The sequence below is a fragment of the Sorex fumeus genome, unplaced genomic scaffold, assembly GCF_029834395.1.
Source record: "Sorex fumeus unplaced genomic scaffold, SorFum_2.1 ptg000095l, whole genome shotgun sequence".
NCBI lineage: Eukaryota > Metazoa > Chordata > Mammalia > Eulipotyphla > Soricidae > Sorex > Sorex fumeus.
Window position 1 is genome coordinate 3846880 of NW_026606152.1, and position 20720 is coordinate 3867599.

At 60.6% G+C, this 20720-nt stretch overlaps 2 protein-coding genes across 4 annotated transcripts in view; both read right to left on the minus strand.

The window, feature by feature from the left end:
* TBC1D14 (TBC1 domain family member 14) overlaps window positions 1-20720 on the minus strand; it is a 298797-nt gene that overhangs the window by 156903 nt on the left and 121174 nt on the right. The gene's annotated exons all lie outside the window — the stretch shown is intronic.
* Window positions 1-20720, minus strand: part of SORCS2 (sortilin related VPS10 domain containing receptor 2) — a 121465-nt gene that overhangs the window by 74918 nt on the left and 25827 nt on the right. The window contains exon 2 of the mRNA XM_056132913.1: window positions 1843-1910. Within this exon, the coding sequence (XP_055988888.1) occupies window positions 1843-1910 (68 nt within the window). The remainder of the gene's footprint in view (window positions 1-1842; window positions 1911-20720) is intronic.

Below are 20720 nucleotides of genomic sequence, written 5' to 3' on the forward strand. Positions count from 1 at the left end.
TGTGGCAGCTACTGCGACAATGCCCCGGGAAGCACATTCCTCTGCCAGGAATCCAGCCGGGGCCATAAATCTACTCCCACTCCAGCTCTGTTATGCGATGCCGTGATCGTCAGATCTTCAGAGCCCTGCACACCTGCCCACATTCTTTAGGGAGTGTGTTGGGGGGAGCACTGTGGCAGAGGGAGCACTGTGAGCAGGTCATGGCAGCCTACGCCTGCCGCAGACACACGTGGCACCCAAAGATGCAGTCAGCAGAGCATGTGAACCCAGGGTGGGGGGCGCCAGGGTTGGGGGACTTGGAATGACTCACCCTCTGTGTCTATTTTTAATAATGGGCAAGAAATTTCTGGAATCCAGGCTGGGATAAGGAAGATGTCTGGAGTGACTGCGTCGCCAGAAACATGGCTGCTGGGAGTCTGGGTCACTGGGAACATGGGGGTCCTGGGATGTCTGGGAGAAGCCCAGTGTTTGCAGGGCTGCTCGTGGACTTCCCCACACGAGTCTGCCCGGGGTCCTACAGCCCCCAATCAGGGGTCCCCTGAGCCCACTCCCATCTATGGAACAGGCTGAGAACCCTCCAGGGGCTGTGCTGGTGATGTAGAAGCACAGCTGGACACCAGAGTGAGCAGGGCAGGACCCTGTGAGGACCCGGCCCAAGGGACGAGGAGCGAGCTGGACAGACGTGTGACCTGTGCAGCCCCATGAGCGGCCCCGGACTTCCCAGCCAGCCTGCTTCCTGGGCACCCTGCGGCACTCCACCCCAAAGCCACCCTAGACTGAGCCTCGGAGACCCCAGTGTGCCGCAGGCCTGCCCAACACTCCTGCTGCGTTCCTCAAGTGCCCCACAGCCCCACGGGGTGGGTCTAAGGAGCCTCGCAGGTGCTGACCCTGCCTTTTGGCACGAGGTTGGCACAGACTGATGGGCAGGGGTGAGCGGCCACCTGTCCTTCCTGCGCATGCTTTTCTGCCTCCCTTCCTCCTTACTGAGGAGGAGATGGGGCGGAGTGTGTGGAGAGACGGGAGCCCGCAGCTGAGAGATGGCAGGAAAGGCCCCTTGAAAGAAACCCCCGTGGAGTTCATGCCCAATTCAATCAGATTAATCAATGGCTGAACAAATAGCAGTTCTCCTACATTATTTAAATAATAATAAAAAATTAAAAAAAGAAAGAAACCCCAGCCTTGGGCCAGGAGCACAGCGGGTACCCCAGGAGACAGCGAAGCCCACTAACCCCCAAAGCACTAGGCGGCTCAGCTCCCTCCACCCGCAGTTACAAGCCAAGTCCAAGGGCTGCACACCCGCTGAGGGGCTCACAGTGGACCCCAAAGAAAAAACCGATTCAATGTCCCCGGAGAAGCATGAGACCGTTCAGCCACAAGAAATGTGGACGAAATCACCCCCACCAACGTGCAGCATGAACCCCAGACCCAGTGGGCCCCTAGACCACCACAAGGACTGAAGGCGCAGACCCCAAGACCAGCTCCCCAAACCACCCCGTGGCATTGCACATATCTGAGGCCTTGCACATGTCTGGACTGGGCCCGTCACTGACTCCAGTGGCAGCGGCCACTGCGCAGGGAAGGGAATGTCGCTGCAGTGACCCTGCCCTGGAGACTCCTGGGCACCGTTGGTGATGCCCACTGCAGGGACTGCGCTGATGGTCCACCTCCCGGGCAGAAGATGGGAAGAAAGCGAAGAAGCAGCATTCCAAAGACAGCTCCCCCAGCCCTCAGCACCCGCCACGTCCCGGCCCCCACTCTCAGCGCCCACGTATCTGAGCCCACGGCAAGCAGAGGTAGGGGTCCCGGCTGGCCCTGGCACGGTGGTGCCTCTGGCTGACTCACCGCCACAGAGAACTTTCCAGAACCTTGCCCATGTCTGCGTGGTAATACTTGGTCAGGATCAGGATCACCTGTGGGTGAGACAAAAGTGGGGTCAGTGGCATCTGGGTGTCAGGACGCGCCCCACCCCAGGGCCCCCGCCCTCCTGCTGCTGGCACATTCCTTCTCACACCATGACCCGGGGGCACCCCAGACCCAGAAGGGCCTCCAGTCACTTCAGCAGTGAGCAGGGCCTGGGCCAGCGCCCCGGGCTGTGCTCTGGGCACAGGGAGTCCATAGCCAGGGCCGTGGGGGGCAGCAGGCCGGGGTCCCTGTGGCTGGTTCTCCCATGCCACCCACCCCAGGGTGTGGGGTCTCCACAGTAGGGAACTGGCATGGGCTGGCAGGGCTGGTGACGGGGCTTTAGGAAGCAGAGGGGGTGAGGGCAGCCCAACCGCCAGAGTGGCCCTTCCATCACAGGACACACCTGGGAGGATGACCTGCTCGCTCCAGGCCCTGCAGAATAGCTGATTGCCAGCTTGAGCCCCACATGTTCAGCCATACCCCAACATCCCGCAGACCAGCGGTACCCATGCCGCCCCTCCTCAGCAGAGCCACTCGGCACCCCCTGAAATCCTCCTTCTTTAAGCCACAGTCTCCCAGCACGCCCAGGGCTACTCCCGCCCGGGCTGCGTGCAAGGCCAGCGCCCTCTCCGCTGTCCGGTCTCTTGGCTTCTGTCGTTTCTTAGGAAGGTGGAGGGTCACAGCTGACATGAAGCAGGGCTGCAGGAGTGCAGGGAGAGGGGTCCTTCCCTTGGAGAAAGCAGGGGCCAGGGCTGTTTCTGGGTGTGTTTTTTTTTTCAATTTTACATTAGGTGCCGCAATTTACAATATTGATAATGGGAGGATTTCACGTAAGAAATATTCTAACACACCCCACCAGCGTCACTCCCCCCACCATGTCCCAGTGGCCCCTAGCGCTCACAGGGCTGCACTAGCTCTCGGTTTCTGTCGCCTTTGGGTACTTGTTTTCTTACTCTATTTCTTTATACCCCATATACGAGGGATCATTCTGTGATACTCTCCAGATCCACACATACACCAGAAAACTGCATGATTTCATCCTTTCTTACGGCCATTTAGTATTCCACTGTGTATAGGTACCAGTTTCTTTACCCAGCGGGCCCCATTCTGGAACCTTCACACTGCCCTCAGGTGAACAGACGTTCCCTACAGATGCTCCCCATGAACAGACGCTCCCCACAGATACTCCCCATGAACAGACGCTCCCCACAGATATTCCCCATGAACAGACACTCCCCAAATACTCCCCGCAAACAGACGCTCCCCACAGATACTCCCCATGAACAGACGCTCCCCACAGATACTCCCCATGAACAGACACTCCCCAGTACTCCCCATGAACAGACACTCTCCAGATACTCCCCATAAACAGACGCTCCCCACAGATATTCCCCATGAACAGACACTCTCCAGATACTCCCCATGAACAGACGCTCCCCACAGATACTCCCCATGAACAGACGCTCCCCACAGATATTCCCCATGAACAGACACTCTCCAGATACTCCCCATGAACAGACGCTCCCCACAGATATTCCCCATGAACAGACGCTCCCCACAGATATTCCCTGTGAACAGACACGTCCCATGAACAGACACACCCTGAATCTGCCCAGGGCTGCCTCAGCACCAGAACACCAGTGAACTCATATTCCAGGAGCCAGGACAGTGTTCTCCAAGGGCTTTTCCCTGGTGACCTTGAAAGACGACATCTGCAAAGGCTCAGGACACCGGGCAGCCCACTGGCCAGGGAGGCCCCCTGGGGAGCTCTAGGACCCTCTCTCCCATCACTCCCCAGAGGGAACATTTTCTGCACCCCCAGAACCTGCCAGGAATCTGGATACCCAGAGTCATGTGGGCGCTCCAGGTGTTTGTTCTCTCTTGTGTGTCCCCGCAGGCCACAGGATGGCGTTGTCAAGGCTGCCTTACCCCACCCAGGAGTGACGAGGAGTAAATGGGAGTCAGGGCCCTCTAAGGACAGGGTCACCCATATCAGATGACAAGAGTTGTGGTGCTGTGTCCTGTGTGGGCTGTGTCTTGCCATGGCCTATGTGGTCTGTGTCCTCTTGTGTCCTGTTGTGGGCCGTGTCCTACCATGGGCTGTGTCTTGCCCTTGCCTATGTGGGCCATGTCCTGCCATGGGCTGTGTCCTCCTGTGGCCTTATGGACTTGTCCTTCCATGGATTGTGTCCTGTTGTGGGCTGTGTGTGTGGGCCATGTCCTGCTGTGGGCTGTGTCCTCCTGTGGCCTGTGTGGGCCGTGTCCTGCCATGGCCTGTGTGGGCCACATCTGCCGTGGCCTATATGGGCTGTGTGTCCTGCCATGGACCGTGTCCTACCATGTCCTGCCATGGGCCATGTCCTGCTCTGGCCTGTGTCCTGCCGTGACCTGTGTGGGCGGTGTCCTGCCATGGCCTGTGTGGGCCGTGTCCTGCCGTGGCCTGTGTTCTGTTGTGTCCTGTGTCCTGCCGTGGCCTGTGTCCTGCCATGTCCTGTGTCCTGCCGTGTCCTGTGTCCTGCCATGTCCTGTGTCCTGCCATGTCCTGTGTGGATCGTGTCCTGCCATGGCCTATGTGGGTTGTGTGTCCTGCTATGGATCATGTCCTGTTGTGTCCTGTGTCCTGCTGTGGCCTGTGTGGGCCGTGTCCTGCCGCGTCCTGTGTGGGCCATGTCCTGCCATGGGCTGTGCCCTGCCATGGCCTGTGTGGGCCGTGTCCTGCCATGGCCTGTGTGGGCCGTGTCCTGCCGTGGCCTGTGTGGGCCATGTCCTTCCATGGCCTGTGTGGGCCGTGTCCTGCCGTGGCCTGTGTGGGCCATGTCCTGTCATGGGCTGTGTCCTGCCATGGCCTCTGTGGGCTGTGTCCTGCCATGGGCTGTGTCCTGCTGTGGCCTGTGTCCTACCATGGGCTGTGTCTTTCTGCTGCTGTGTGAGCTGTGTCCTGCATTGGAGCTGTGGAATGTGTCCATGGCCAGGTTTGGTGGCAGGAGGTGTCCAGGAAGCCCCTCACTCTGAGCTCCTGAATCTTGGGGGTTCTTCTCGCCATGTCAAGCCCAGCTGGGTGCAGTCCATTGCCATCGCTCAGAGTACCTGTGCTGGGCTTTGCCTGTGGAGAACCCAAGATGGCGCCAGGATCACCCCCCCTCGGGCTCACTGCTAGGTGAGGGGTAAGAGGATTGCTTCTCCAGGACCCCCGCCAGATGATCCCACCACGACCTTGGCTGAGGGGGGAGGAGGGAGAGGCTCCCCGAACTCTCCAGAGTGTCGCCACGGCTGTGTCCATGGACATCTTGCTGTCCAGGCCCCCTCACCCCATGCTGAAACCAAGGGCAGCTCCAACCGTGGCCAGAGACACAGGCAGGACTGCAAAGCCCTGTCCAGGGCCAGCCATGAGAGATAGGCAGGTGGGGACCCAGGACTTCAGCGGCCCCAGGGGTGCTGTGAGAAGTGGACGCAGCCCACGGGTTCACCCCCCGCCCCACCCCCACCCCCCTGTCCCCACATCAGCTGCCCCATCCCCAGTCCTGATGCTGGAGTCACACATCTGCTTGGCCACACAGACAGCTGACTCGAGTATGCATCCTGCCAGGGGTATAACAGCCCGGGAAGGGGAGAGCTCGATTTGCATAAACGGCAGCAGCGCCGAGCACCTCATGGCAGTGCCGGGAAAAGTACGTGAGCTGCAGCCATGCCCAGGAGCAGCAACAGTGCCCACCCAGCCTGCCCGCTTGGTCGCCACAGCTCCTGGGGGCCCCGAAGGGCGGTGCCTGTGCACACATGGGCAGGTCGGCCTGGCTCTCCGGTGCATGCACGTGCACTTCTGGGGCACAGTGGGTGGGCACCCCACAGATGTCAGCCGCAGCTGTGCAGCTGCGGTCACGAAGCTCAGGTCATGGGCTGGGCAGCCGGAGATGCAAGGGACGGGAAGGGCCCCAGCAGGGAGGCATGAAGCCAGGCTCCAGCACTAAACGCCCCAAGATGCAGGGAGGGGGGATGAGCCTCGGGTCTGAGCATCTTGAGGCACAGGGGTGCAGGGAGCAGGTGCTACACCCAGAATGCAGCCTGCACCCCCAGCCTGCAGAGTCTCAGGCTGAGGCCTTGCCTCCCCTTGTCGGCTGCGTCCAAGCTCTCCTCCATCACTTTCTGGAGGAAACGCTCACCAGATCCACCTCCCCAGGGAGGCTGGGCCGGCTCCTGTGGGCTGCACTGACCACGCAGCTTACATGAGGAGTGTCATTCCAAGACGTGAGGGCGCCTTCGGGTGTGGACACGGCTTTCATCCACACCCAGACCCAGGCTCACGACGCACCTTCTCCCTCCCTAAGCTCCAATCTTCTTGTGGTGCTCGGGACCCCTGGGGAAAGTCACATGAGGTCGGTGAGTGGCGACGGAGAAGGACAAAGGACCTGTCAGCCCCTGCCACACCAGGACGATTCCGTCCCGTCCCCGGGCAGGCGGCTGCTGTGCTCGCACCTCAGGCTGGGAGGTGCATCAGTTGCCTTCAGTAGGGTTCAGGCTGAGGCGGCTCCTACGGACTGGCCGAAGCTGGTTTGGGCTGATGAGAGTCCTACATCACATTGGGGGCAGGGCTGAGACCCTCCTGCTCACATCTGCTGTTCACAGCTGGAGGACGTGGCACAGGGACCTCCCTTCACCCCGCATGGATCCAGCCCAAAGACCCAGCTCAGCAGGGCACGGTAAGCTGTTCCAACCTGAGCGCGTGGAACGAGCTTGGGAGCTCTGGAACTTTCCGCCGAGCATGTGCAAGAGACTCTGATACCCATGCCCAGCACTGTCTTTGTGGGTCCTGAGCCCCATGCTGGGCTCTGGGGGAGGGAGACACATCAGGGCCACGTGACCCTGGATGGAGGACCAGTGCCATCAGCCGCTGCCACCACTGGCCCATCGGTTCCAAAGTCACATGCCAGGCCCAGTGAGGCCCCTTGGCTGCCACCAGCTGGCTCCTTCCTGCTCGCCCTGGGTTCAGGGTCCTTCCACGCACAGCCTGCGCCTGGCCCGGGAGCAGTCCTGAGTCTCTTCCTGCAAAGCACGATGTGCGAATCCCAGGCCGAAACCCACATATCACGCCACAGACAAACCTGCTCGAAACGAACCCTGGTCTCAAACTGGGAAACTTCTAGAAGAGCTTCTAGGATGGAGACCCCAAGAACAACCTGCTTCACAGGAAGTGCTTGGCTAGCACTCAGCACTGCAGGAACATGACCTGGCCCAGCATCCCACGAAAGGGGGACAGAGTACTGGACCCAGCTCCGAGCCTCGCCCAGCCCGACCGCAGCCCAGGCAGGACCCTGTGGCACTGGCCACTGCCCAAGGAGCAAGAGGGGCTGGGCGGGGCTGGCGGGAGAGAGAAAGCACAACCATGGAGTAAAAACAGGGACCCCGAGGTAAACCCCCACTAGGGCGCGGCCCGAGTCAGCCGGGAGGGACCAGGTCAAGGGGCAGAGAGGGGTCACATGGGCTGGGGCCGAGGGGCTGTGCACAGACCCTCACTGTCCTGCCCTGGTCCACAGCACACAGCATGCTCAAAGGCCGCACTCTGCACTGGCTCGCCTAAGTGGGTGCTGGGACCCTGCTGGTTCCCGCCCTGCCGTGCCTGCCATGGGGAGCAAGGGGGAGAGAAAAGGCTGCAGCCTCTCTGGGTGACCATTCTGCAGGGCCACGCCCCTGGAAGCACAGTCTCTATGCCAGGGCAGGCGCTGCTGGGCCCCAGGACAGGCCATGGCCCCTCCCGGTCTCGGTGCTGCATGAGGTGCCCAGACAACCTCACTCTTGGCCCCAGCCGCTGGACACCTCGCAGGTGTGATCAAGGGGTGTGTGTGTGGGGGGGGGGGGAAACGGAAACAGCTGAGCTCTGCAAGGATGGCACCGAGAGGGCTGGAGGGGGGCCACACCCCGCACGTGGACATTCCGCCAAGGCGACAGGGAGATCCCATGGGCTGCATGTTCCACAACGACTGGGCCTGGCACTCCAGCGCTGCCCCTTCACGCCCGTCTCTGGCGACAGAGAAGCCCCCAGTGCCGCCCCTCCCCCCCCCGCCAGGTTACCTCACTGTGATTCAGGAGGTTCACGGAAGCCAAAAGTCGCCCCACAGAGCCGGCACAGTTTGCAGGTGTTAATTGCGCGTCCATTAGTGCAGACACTTAATAATGAATTAAAATTTGCATCGTGTTTAATCTCATTAATTGTGCGATCAGGCCGGGTCTGACAGCTTTAATGCATTGCTGAGGGAAACAGCCGAATGTATGGCACTCAAGATCTTAGCAAGGTTAATTTGCCGGAAGTGGAGCTGCCACGGAGTCTCCGCCGCCAGTGTAGAGACTGTGGTCCGGGGTGGCCAAGGGGTGGCCAAGTCAGTGGGGCTGGGCAGAGGGTCCACAGGGGATGCCAGTCCAGGACCTCCCCATCATAGGAGAAGCCTGCGTCCACACTGAGGGGGCTGCAGAGGTCACTGATCCCCATGCAGCCAAACTCAGTGCAGCACAGACAGAGCCGGGAAGCCGGGGCCCCACTTCTACGGCCCCCCAGCACCCCACACTCACCTTTACCACCTGCCCAGAGATGTGAGCGGTGGAGGATCACCTCCAATTCACTAAACTTTGCAGCCCCCAGGAAGACACCCAGAGCCCACCTAGACTGGGCCCAGCCCTGACCCCGGGAGCTGAGGGAGGGAACCAGCTCAGCAGACCCAAAGCCCAGTAAGCTGCACTCGCACCTTTGGCCCTATTTCCCAGGTGCGGAAACTGAGCCAGGCAGGTGCTGGAGGGAGTGGATGCTGCCACTGGGCTCTGCAGGGACCAGACTCTGAGTGGAGGGGGCTGCCCCTCCAGTTCCAGGGCGCAGCCACACGGGCGAGGCTGCGGCCTCTGTTCCCTCTGCTCCGTCGAGCTGCCTTGAGGCCCCGGTGCTCCGCGTGATGCTCCCCCGCCCGGGCCCCTGGGGAGCCTGGCCAGAGCTGCAGAGCCCAGGCAGGACCCCCGCAGTTAGTACTAGAGCCGGGGCAGGGCCAGTCACTCGGGGCCTACTCTGCACCCGCACAACTGTCCCCACGTCCTGCCTCATGACCAGCTTGGAAGCTGCAACTGGCCAGTGAAGGAGCGAATGTGCCAGCCACCCTGCGAGACCTGGACGGGCCGCACTGCCCAGCTCAGAAGACGCAGCACTGACCTCAGGATGAGGGACACTCGGCACTGACCCTGGGATAAGGGACCCCTGAACTGACCCCAGGATGAGAGAAATCCCCCGCACTAACCCCGGGATGAGGGACAACCCCGCACTGACCCCAGGGGCACCTTGGGCCAGTTTCCACTGCAGGAAGTCCCAAGAGTCAGGTGCAGGGGCTTCTCTGGACCTGTTCTCTGAGCTCCTGACAGGGTGACGGGGCTGGCTGGGGGCAAGGGGCTTGCAGGTGCCCTGGAGGCTCCTTGGACAGAGTCCACATGGGTGGGGGCTCAGCCAGGCCTGCAGGGGTGGGGGTGTGGTCATCAGGATGCAAAGCTGCTGGTTTGGCTCCGGGGAACCCCAAGCACGCAGGCGATCTCTGGCTCGGCAGCTGTCTGGGCCGGCCATGGGGATCAATTAAATGGCTCCCAACTGTGACTGATGCGGCGCATAAAATATTTTTAAATTAATTTTTGGAGAATAAATGAGGACATTGCCATTTTATGTGTTTGCCAAGGGACGGGAAGAGCTCCAGAGCGGGGGCGGGGAAGAGCGCCCAGGAAGGTCCTGTTGGATGGCTGCCAGCACAGCAGGACACACACGGGGACCCCCGTCCACCCACGTGTCCGTCCACCCGGCTGCCCATGGTGCGGTGCTCATTTACTCATCCGCTCACAAGCCATGCTCACAAGCTCCAGACCTCCCAAGGATCCAACTACGGGAGACGGGGGTCCGATGGCCCCACACACCTGACTCCACAGAATGTACACAGGACACAGAGACAGGAGGGCACGTTCCAGTCCCGGGACTCAGTGGCACTGGGGTACAGTCCAGCAGGCTCCAGGGATGAGCCCGGGGCCGTCTCACGGGTGCCACCAACGTGGCCAAGGACCATGACAGCTGGCTCCACTGGGCCACCCACTGTCCCCAAGGCCATGCCCTTCCTGGCCTGGCCCTTTGGCCAGTCACCCCACTTCCTGCTGGTACCTCCAACAAGTGGGGTTCCAGGGCTTTTGCAATTCTGCTCTCCAGAATGTGCCCACTTGACCTGCCCTTCAGTCATAGTGATCTCGGAAGACCCCTCCCTGGCCAGCTCCTCCTGACACCCCATCCTTGTCACTAACCACTATGGGGCCCACACTCACCACATCCTCCCCACACAGTGCTCTGCTGGCCCCTCCAGTCAGATCCATCCCGGAACAGAAATGCAAAAAAGTCGTGGGAATGATTGAGCAGGTGAATGGATGGGTGAGTGGGAGTGAGGGAGAGGGGGAGCGAGCAGTGAGAAGAGGTGTGATTGAGTGAATATGAGAGAGTGAGTGTGAAGAGCGAATAAATGATTGGGTGAATGAATGCCTGAGTAAGATGGGAGAGGAGTGAGTGGGTAAGTAAATGAGTGGAAGAGAATGAGTCAAATATAAACATGAGTGAAGGAGAGTGGTTGAATGAGTGAGTGAATGAGTGAATGAGCGAGTGACTGTGTGAGTCAATGAGTACAAAGTGAGTAAATGAAAAAGCCAGTGAGTACAGGAGTAAATTAGTGAGAGTGAGGGGTGAGTGAGTGAATGAGTGAAAGAGTGGAAGTGAGGAGAGTCAGTGAGTGAGTGAATGAGTGAGGAGAATAAGCTAGTGAATGAGAGTGAATGAGTGAATGAGTGAGTGAGTGAAGAGTGAATGCGAGTGAGTGATGAGTGAGAGTGAGTGAATGAGAGGGAATGAGAGTGAGGAGAGAGTGAGGAGAGAGAGAGAGTGCCAGGGAGTGAATGAGTGCTGCCCCCCAGTATTTTGAGAGCTGGCACCAACTGTCTGCCAAGGAGGCGGGGCTGCGGGACTGGTGTGCAGATGGGGTCTGGTCGAAGGCCAACTGTGAGGCTGAAGTGGAGCCATGACAGGCTCCACTTTAAGACCGAAACTCAGCAGGCCTAAGTTCCAGTTTTCCCTATCAGAAAGTCCCAACTTCTCAGAAAAAAAATCACCCTGGGCAGATAAACCACCCCGTGGCAGTTGCCCATTAGAGTTGGGGGCATGGGCAGTGGCGCCCAGCCAAGTAGAGAGGGCCGAGGGAGTGGAGTCATGACCGATAGGGACCAGAACTGGAAACATACTGCTAGTTCCTAGAAAAATGCTGTTATGTAACCAAACCCTATACAAATGCTCAGAATTCGGAGTTGGGGTCCTTGTCAAGACTCCACTGTGTTGGACGAGGCTCGAACCCTGGCTTGAGCTAGCGATAAATGGGCCTTGCATTCGCATCCTAGCGTCTGGTCTGGTCAATGTGCAAGCGAAACACATCCCGGGACCTGACACCACAAGTGTCATTGAGATTCTGGTGTCTCTGGCCCTTTCCTCTCAGCTCCTCCCAAGCACATGCTGGGTTGGAGTAGGGGGCTCGCTGACCTGCCCCAGGGCCCTTGACCCCTGGCCGACCCAGCTCCTGGGGGCACAGGGAGCCTGCTCGCGGCTGCATCTGCCTGCCCCCTGGATTTTCTCGTGGGGTCCGGCCTTGCACCACATCCCCCTGTGCTGAAGGAGAAGAGGAAGGGAGGGTCCAGGGCACAGCCACACCTGACCCTCAGCCCCACCCAGGCAGCCCACGGGGCCGTGCGAGCACAGCGCAGCGAGGGGCTCTGTCCTGAGTCGTCTCCTGGTAACAAAGAGAGGAGCCAGCCATCAGGGATGGATCTGACCAAGCGGTCCCGAGGGTGGGGACCCCCTCCATGCCCCAGCTGCTCCCAGCCTCAGGGACCACCCCAGGCACCTCATGACAGCCCCCAGGCACTTGGACAGAGCCCACCTATGGGACCTTCCACCTCCTCATGGTGGATGTGGGGACAGGAGCTGAGCCTGCGCTGCGGAGGTGTCACAGAGACACAGGCCCAAAGAGTGCTCTAGGAGCACAGCAGTGAGCTGGAGCTGGGGGAGGGGAGGGGAAGGAAGAGCAAGAGGGCAGGGAAGAGGAGGGGAGAAGAGAGGAGGCGGAGAGGAAGGGAGGGAGAGGAGAGGTGAGGAGAGGAGGGAAGAGGGGAAAGGTGGGGAGGGGGAGGGGAGGGGAGGGGAGGCGAGGGGCCCTCTCCAGTGTCTGAGTTCTCTGGGTTCTCAGCCTCTTCCCCTTCCACGGCAGCTCACAGCAAACTTTCGGCTTAGCTTTACCCTTGTGCTCTTCCTCAGGCTAGCACAGCTGCAGGAGGAACCCCCAAAGAGAAGAGAAGGCACTCTGCAGAGGCTCAGCGGGAGGGCAGGGGGGGAGGAGGGGCAAGGAGGAGCCACACTGAGGCTGAGTTGGCTCCTTCACCTGCCAGAGGTTGTAGTCGGGACTGGAAAAGGAAAACAGGGGAGGCAGTGGGTGGGTGAGAGGGGTGCAGGGAGAGAGGGGTGAGGGGTGACGGGGTGACAGGGGGAGGGGGAGGGGTGAGGAGGAGGGTGTGGGGAGAGGGGCTCCAGAGGGGTGAGAGAGCTGAGGGGCAAGAGAGGTGAGGGGTGAGGGGTGAGGGGAGAGGGGTGTGGGTGATAGCGTGTACAGTGGAGGGGCCCAGACTCCTGTCCCTGGCACCTTCCTGCAGCGGCTGTGCTGGAGAGAAATTGTTGACAGGAGGAAATGGCGAGCGCCAGCTTCCTCTGGAGCATTTGGACCGTTTGGGAACTCAGCTCAGACTGTCTCCAGAGCAGGGGAGATACCTGTGGGCTGGAGGGGCTGGCTGCAGGGATGGGGCGCTGGCCCCTCTGTGCATGGGGGACCCCCACACCTGCCAGCCCCCAGGTGCTGCTCGCGCCCCTCAGGACGGCCATGAGAGTGGGCAGGCAGGGCTGCTGGCTGGACGGCTGGGTGAGCACCGGGCCTCGGGCACCCCTGCCTAGCCGGAACTTACCAAAATGCCCTCTGGGGTGCTCAGGACAAATGCTCCCCCGATATGTACACTCTAATCCCCTGAACCAGGGAGGACGGGAACAGGCCAGCAGGTCCGGGAGCCCTGCACACAGCCCCTGGAAAGGGTCAGGAGGGCGAGGGCTCCCCAAAACAGTGGGCAGCCAAAGTGCCCCACGGCCTGAGTGGCCGAGAGCACTTCCGAGGGCTGACCCGTGACTCTGACTTCAGGTCCAGAAACTTTAGAGCCCCACAGCTGATGTGGGGGTGCCCCTGCCTCCCACCACACACACAAGCACATATATACACGCGCACGTGTGCATGCACACACATGGCCACACACTCATGCTGGCACACACACACACACATACGCACACGTATACACATGCAGCAAAATGCACCCTGTAAGCATTGCTCTATCTAGTAGTTCTCGTTAGGGCCACGCCCAGCCATGCTAGGGGCTGCTCTCTGCTCTGTACTCAGGGGTGACTCTCCTTCCCCTGGGTGCCCGAGATCTCCTCCCCGGGGGCGCAGGACACTGACAGACACAGAGAACCAGGAGCAGGCGCCACTCCCAGGCTCTCGGACACGATGAAGCAATGGCGGCTGGAAGGTAAGACAATGGGGGGCACCGGGGCCAGGGGTCAGGGGGAGATTCAGTCCCCCTTTGTCAGCCCCACACTGCTCCTTCCAAACTGTACTCGAGTTCCACTCCCACTGGAAAGTGAAGCTGGACTTGCTTTGCACTCGCCCATCTGAACTCAGACATGTGTGGATGCGTGGGCCTGAGTGTCCGTCACGCACATTCCACCATGAGCTTGCCCCCTCCCAGGCCCGGGGGGACCCCCACAGCAGGAGAGCTGATGCCAGCCTGGCTAGACCTCTGTGGACTAACCCAAAGGGTAATCCGAGACCCACCTGTCTGTGGCCAGCAAGCCACGTCACCCACTGTCCTTGCCATGGCGTCTACAGGGACACAGGCAGCCACGGTCTGTGCGGGCCCGTTGCAAGCCACACTCCTCTAAGAGAGCTTGGTCAGAACCCAGGGCCAATACCTGGAGGGACCTAGTCTCGACCAAAGCATCAAGAACAGCAGGGAGGGGGCAGCACGGCGCTGCCAGCAGGAAGACAGGACATCGGGCTCAGGAAGGTCAGTGCAGGTGAACGCGCGGGAAAGATCAGAAATTGAGCACACTGCCAGACCTGGGCCGGGACACAGCCAGAGGGAGCATGGAGATCAGCCAGATTTGGACCAGGGCACAGCCGGGGGGAACTCAGGGACCTCCAGGGCCACCTGTGGCACTGGGACAAGGGCCAGGCCGGGCCGGGCCACTCTCCATCCGTGCGCCTGGCTGGCAGGGCAGAAGGTGTGTGCAAACACAGGCAGTGGCAGGAGTCTCCCTCCCCCCACAGGAGGAACTGAACCTCAAGGGGGTGCCCGGTGCCCTGTTTTCAGAGGAGACCATGGGGTTCATCTGAGCCACTCAGCACCTTGGACCTTTAAGGAGAAGACACAAGAGGACACAGAGGCCTGGAATGTTCGGGAGCTGCAGTGAGGGCGCCGTCAGTGAGGGCACATCTCTGGAGCAGCAGAGATCCCTCAGCGGCTCGGAGTGGGCCGTGCTGCGCCAGAAGGAGCGTGCGCAGTGGGTTCTGCGTGGGGCTGGGCGAGCACAGAGCTGTTCATCCCTGGAAGGCCAGTTCCCAGCGCGCCCCTCCCCCAGCGCTCCGCCCACTTCATACAGCCCCGCTAATGCCCCGCTAATCCTGCAATTTGCACAACTCTGGGTGAGGGTCACCATTAATGATCTCCAGGCAGCGCCTCACTGATGAGAGCAAGCACGCACCAGAGGAGGGGCACTGTGGGCAGGATCCCCCAGACTCCCACAGAGCACACGCCTGCGGCCCGGGGAGGCCAGGGCAGGCCAGGGCAGGCCAGAGCTGGGCATCCAGACAGCCCGGAACTGAGACGTTCCCGCAGGCTGGAGAAGCCGGCACCCGCCCTGTATGTCCCACTCCCACATCCGCCAGTCCCGTCATAGGCCACCCCAGCCCCTGCGTGTTGCCATTGGCCTCATGCTTCGTACACACACACACACACACACACACACACACACACACACACACACACACAGAGCACCAAGTTTCTAGTGAGAAGCAGTGAGGCCCAGGGCAGCAGGGGAACGGGGGCAGGGGCAGGGGCAGGGCACAGGGGGTGGGGGGGCAGGGAGCAGTTAGACTGTGCTGAGTCGAACAGGATTGACCCCTCTGGTCCCTCACTGGCGTCCACATTCTCAGGGGTCTGGGCCAGGACCTCATCTCAGATTCTAAATCAGGAGGGTCCATCCGAGCCTCACCTGGTGCCCCCCCCACCCCCAACACGGGCGGGGCTGGGGCTCAGGCAGAGGGGCCGGAAGCTGCCCCTTCTCTCCCACCGCACTGGACCCTCTGGCCCCCTCAGCAGCCCTCAGGAGCCACACCAGAACCCCTGACTGCCCGAGAGGGTGACCCCAGTCCAGTTGTTCTCATCCTGCCCCCACAGACTCGTGCAGCGGAGGGACCCCCAAAGGGCACTGGCCATGGGCTGCTGGGCACCGAAGGAACTGGGAATGCATGTGAGTTCCCCCACAGGAGCCCCCGGGAGCAAGCAGTGACCCTCAGCATGGACGGAGGCAGGTCATAGCCCCTCAAGGGGCCACAGGGGTGGGGCAACTTCCTGGAGGGCAGCTGAGGGCAGGGGTGGGGTAACGGGCACAAAAGTGGCATTCATGCAGGACAGGCGGGAACAGCAGAGGACAGAGGACAGAGGGGACAGGCAGGGACAGGCCCAGTCCAGCCACGGGACCATGCCCCCCTCCCTCAGTCTCAAGGCGGGGGGTGTCGGGGCACCTGTAACTTCCTCCTACAGCTACTAGCCACCCCCCATGTCCCCACACAGCCCCCGTGTCCCTACACAGCCCCCTATGTCCCCACATAGCCCCCTGTCTCCAGCCCGATACTGTGATTTCATCTAACAAGTAGGGAAACTGAGGCTCAGACGGCAGTCACCTGCCTGCTCCACTCGGGAAAATACAGTGTTGGGGGCAGGAGGGGTGCATGCGGGGTCTCATCTAGCTCTAGAACCTAGGACTGTAGATTCCCAGATGGGCAGAGGGAAGGGTCCCCCCACTGGGGCATGGGGTCCCCAGAGAGCCCCTCCTCCAACCCCAGTCCCACCTGCCTCAGTCCTGTGGCCCCCATGGCTGGTGCTCCCTCTGGGATGGGGGAGACATCTGGGCACATCTGCACGCCTCAGGGCTGGGGGTCAGGGAGTCCAAGGGAGCCCACGGCACTGGGAGGATGGGGGCTCCTGCCCAGAGGAGAGTAGGGGGTCACGTGACAGGAGAGTGGACACCAGGATGGGCATCCTCCATGCACGTGCCTGCTGCGGGGCGGGAAGTGTCCATCCCGCCCAGGTTCCGGCCCCCACCCCCGGCGGGGCATCTGGCCGCAGGCTGTCCGCCGGCCCATCTCCAGCCTTGGCCACGACTGCGCGGAGACTGGCCCCTGGTCCCAGCACGATGCTCAGGTTCCAGCCCACTGGCTCTGCATGGAATCGTCTCACAATGGACTCATTGTGCCCACAGGGTCAGTGGAGCCCAGGGGGGAGGAGGGTGATGGGAAGCTAGGGGACAGATGAGAAGGAGGCTGTGGGGAGCAGAAACTGGAGCCAGGGAGGAGGGAAGGGAGAGGAAAAGAGCAGGGCAGGAGTAAGAGAGGGAGGAGGGGCGGAGGGAGAGGGAGAAGGAGAGGAGGGAGGAGGGGCGGAGGGAGAGGGAGACCAGAGGAAAAAGGCAGGACAGGATTAAGGAGGGGGGAGGGGAGGGGAGGAGGGGAAAGAGGGGAGGAGCTAGAGGTCCGTGGGCAGATGGCTCAGTCCACGTGCGGACTGAGGGGCTCTCAGGACAGCTGCAGCCTCCACTCTCCAGGGGCCCCCAGGGGCAGGGAAAGGGATGCCTCCCATGAGGAGCCAGGGGCAGCCCGGGGGCAGAAAGGTGGGGAGGCCCAGGACCCCCATGCCACCTGGCCGCCCCCCTTGCCGCCCACTTCTTCATCCCTCAGGGGGAAGGGCAAAGGTCAGAGGTGCCCCCTGCACGTCCTGCTCTGCTCAGAGTCAAGAGGGAGCCACCAGCACTAGGCGACTGGGGTCCCCAGACATCACCCACATCCTCCCGCTGCTGAGCCGCCTTCCTGCCAGCTGGGCCCCATCTGCTGGGGCGGGGGGCAGCCTGCCCACGGGACCACGAGCCTCCCCAGAAACTGGAGATGGGGGTGAATGGTCTCACAGTGGCACGAGGAGGGCAGCTGTGGGGAAGACTCGGTCAGGTCTGCGTGGGGTGAGGCAGCGTGCTGGCCCTCTACACACACACGCACACGCATGTACACACGTGCATGCCCAGGCACATGTGCAAATACATGGACACTCTGCGAGGTGTGGCAGTGCAAGGAGAAGCCTGGCTGCGGGGCCACCGCACTGCCCACACCTGCTCAGGCCAGCTGAGTGAACACAGTCCGGCTTCCGGCCAGGAACCCGCTGCATGCTGCTGACCTCAATGGATTTGGTTCATATGGTCCACGAGGTGCTCCAGGCACTGAACAGCCACTTCTGTCCACCCACAGACACCCAGTGAGTGCCCACGGAGAAGGAGCTGAGAGCCTGCTACCACCGCAGGCCAGATGCCTGGAGGAGGTGGGACAGGCTGGATCCCACCAGCAGGAGGAGGACAGCGAAAGGTCAGCAGGAAGGTCAGCAGGAAGGACAGTGGGAAGAACAGCAGGAAGGTCAGCGGGAAGGTCAGCGGGAAGGACAGCGGGAAGGTCAGCATGAAGGACAGTGGGAAGGTCAGCGGGAAGGACAGCGGGAAGCTCAACAGGAAGGTCAGCAGGAAGGACAGTGGGAAGGTCAGCGGGAAGGACAGCGGGAAGCTCAGCAGGAAGGTCAGCAGGAAGGACAGTGGGAAGGTCAGTGACAAGGTCAGTGGGAAGGACGGTGGGAAGGTCAGAGGGGAGGGCAGTAGGAAAGATGGCGGGAAAGTCAGTGGGAAGGACATGGGAAGGTCGGCGGGAAGGACAGCAGGAAGGTCTGTGGGAAGGTCAGCAGAGGTTGCCGAAAGGACGGGACCCTCACAGCCCTCACAGAGTCTCAGCCAGGCTCCCCCCAGCACCACCCGGCCACACGCCCTCTACAGAAATACCCCCAGGTGCATCTTGGGGTCCTACACCCCCGGTCACAGGAGCTCCCCATGACACAGTCCCCCCCCACCCCAGAGTCGAACCCGAGCGCCAAGTCCAGAGCAAAAGAACCAGAAAGCAAACACAGAAAGTCATGACCCAGGATGGCCTGGGGCACCCCGATACCCAGAGACAAGTGGGGGAAGGCTTCCTGGAGGAGGTGATGGCTTCAAGCCAAAAGGACTCATGCCAACAGCTCGGGCATGGACTAAACTGTGTCCTGCCCCCAAATTCATACGTTGAAGTGCCCACTCCCCAGTAAATGAGGGCATTAGGGTGGGTGCTGAACCGCATAGACTCTGGTTTGTAAGAGGAAAAGACTGGGTCCCCTCTCTTGGCTCTGAACGCACAGCAGGAAGGCAGGATGCACCCCCCACGCCTGCAGTGGGGCCTGCCCGCGCACTGATCTTAGACTTCCGGCCCCCAGAAGTGCGAGTGAGGAGAATGTCTGAGCACTCTGGCCTGTGGGACTCTGTCCCAGCAGCAGAGCTAAGACAGCTGCCTGGCTCCCATTCAGGGGCACCCTCACCCCCACACCCAGGCCCACCCCAGCTCAGGCTGTGCCCCCCGGGCTCAGGGTTCAAGTTCTCATGGGCAGCTGGCCTTCCCATCAGGTGCCACACAGACTAATTCCTGGGGCTTCCCGCAGATTAATGTGCTCATTAAGGGACCACACGGCCAGGCTGAGCCTAGACACTGTCTGGGATCATCGGGGAGCCGGATTAGGGGGCCACCAGGCCACAACTGCCCACAAAGCCGCAGAAGAGGCTCGGGAGGGGGCCGGAGGCTTTTATGGGCCAGTTTAAACCTTCCCTCTACACAAGAAGCGATGTTTAAAAATAGCAGAGTGGCCTCCCCTGGTGAGGGAAAAGTGTCTTCCATAAATCCGCGCTGCCCTCGCCCTCCGGGGCAGGAAGCTCGGCCGAGGATCAATGGGCCCGGATTCCTCAGAAGCGCCTCTTTCTCTGGTCCATCAGATGAAAGGCGTCACCCGCCCACTGTAGTTGTCTTTCAGATGAGCCGAGGGACCAGCCACACCTGAAAGCGCCTGCCCCCTCGCAGCCCCCAGATGAAGGTGGGCACAGCTAAGGGATGTGGGGATCCCCTGGGCCAAAGACAACAGGCACCGACACACTACCCCGACACCAGCTTCCAGAGAGCAAATGAGTGAGTGTGGGAGTGAATATGGGAGGAACAGACAAAATGAGTGGGTGAGTAAGCGAGTAAGTGAGCGAGTACAGAGTATATGTGTGAGTGAATATGAATGTGATCTAGTGAATGAGTGAGTGAGGTAGCTGAATAAGTAAATGAATCAGTGTGTGAGTGTGACTAAGTGTGACTGAGTGAGTGTGACTCAGTCAGTGAATGAGTGAGTCAATTTATTCGTTATGCAAGTATATTAGTGAGCAAGCGTGAGTCATTAAGTCGTGTGTGAGTGTGAGTCAGAGTATAACTGAGTGAATGAGTGTAAGTTGGTCAGTGAGTGTGTGAGTGAATGAGGGTAAGTCATTCAATCACTGAGTGTGTGAGTGAATAAGTGCAGTTAGTGAGTGTAAGTCATTCAATGAGTGTGATTGAATGTGTAAGTGTAAGTCTTTCAGTCAGTGAGTGACTGTGTGAGTGAGTGAGTGAAAGTCATTCAGTCGGTGACTGTGAGTGAATAAGTGAACCAGTCAGTCAGTGACTGTGTGAGTGAATAAATGAGTGCGTGTGTCATTCAGTGAGAGAGAGAGAGAGAGAGAGAAAGAGAGAGAGAGAGAGAAGGGGGGGGGGTAAGAATGACTTCTCAGTCCAAGACTGCACCCTCTGTCCAGAGTTCCCTGCAGAGTCAGTCGGCATTTGCTGGGCAGGGGTCCGGGAGAAGAGTCTGCCACCACCCATCTTTGATAGTCTCACCCCTCTCCTGCAGTTCTGGGCCTTGGCATAAAGGTTAATTCCCCTCCAGCCTCACCTTTCCTGCTTGGTTGCCTGGAGAGGGGGCCTGGCCAGCATGGCACCTGTGGAGGAGCGCAGAAGGGTCCCTGCTCCAGCTGCGGAGTTCCCTGCCGTCAGCACGAGACACAGGCCTGCGCCATGGGCTGGGGAACAGCCCCGCATGCCCTGGAAGCCAACTTCTTGGCTCCGGGAATTAGCAAGGCCTTATAAAAACTCATGTCCCTGCCAAGCTGCTCGGGCCACGTGTCACCATGTGGCCCGGATGGACTCTTTTTGCCCGATCTGTGGTCCTGGCCCATCACCGAGACTCTGGACCTCGAGCTGGGTCCACCACCCAGACGGCGTCGCTAGCCAGCCATGCTACTCTGTCTGGGACACAGAGCACGCCGGGCACAGAACCTGGAAGGTGGCCTGGGGCTGAGACAAGACGAGGACCCTGAGTCGAAAGAGGCTTCTCCCCGAAAACAGCTTGGTTTCTCCTCAAAAGCGCGACCCTGTGTCCAGAGCAGGGTGAACCTGTCCCCCAGGCCAGCAGCGGAACACGTAAAAGCGGTTCTGAGCAACGTGGCCAGA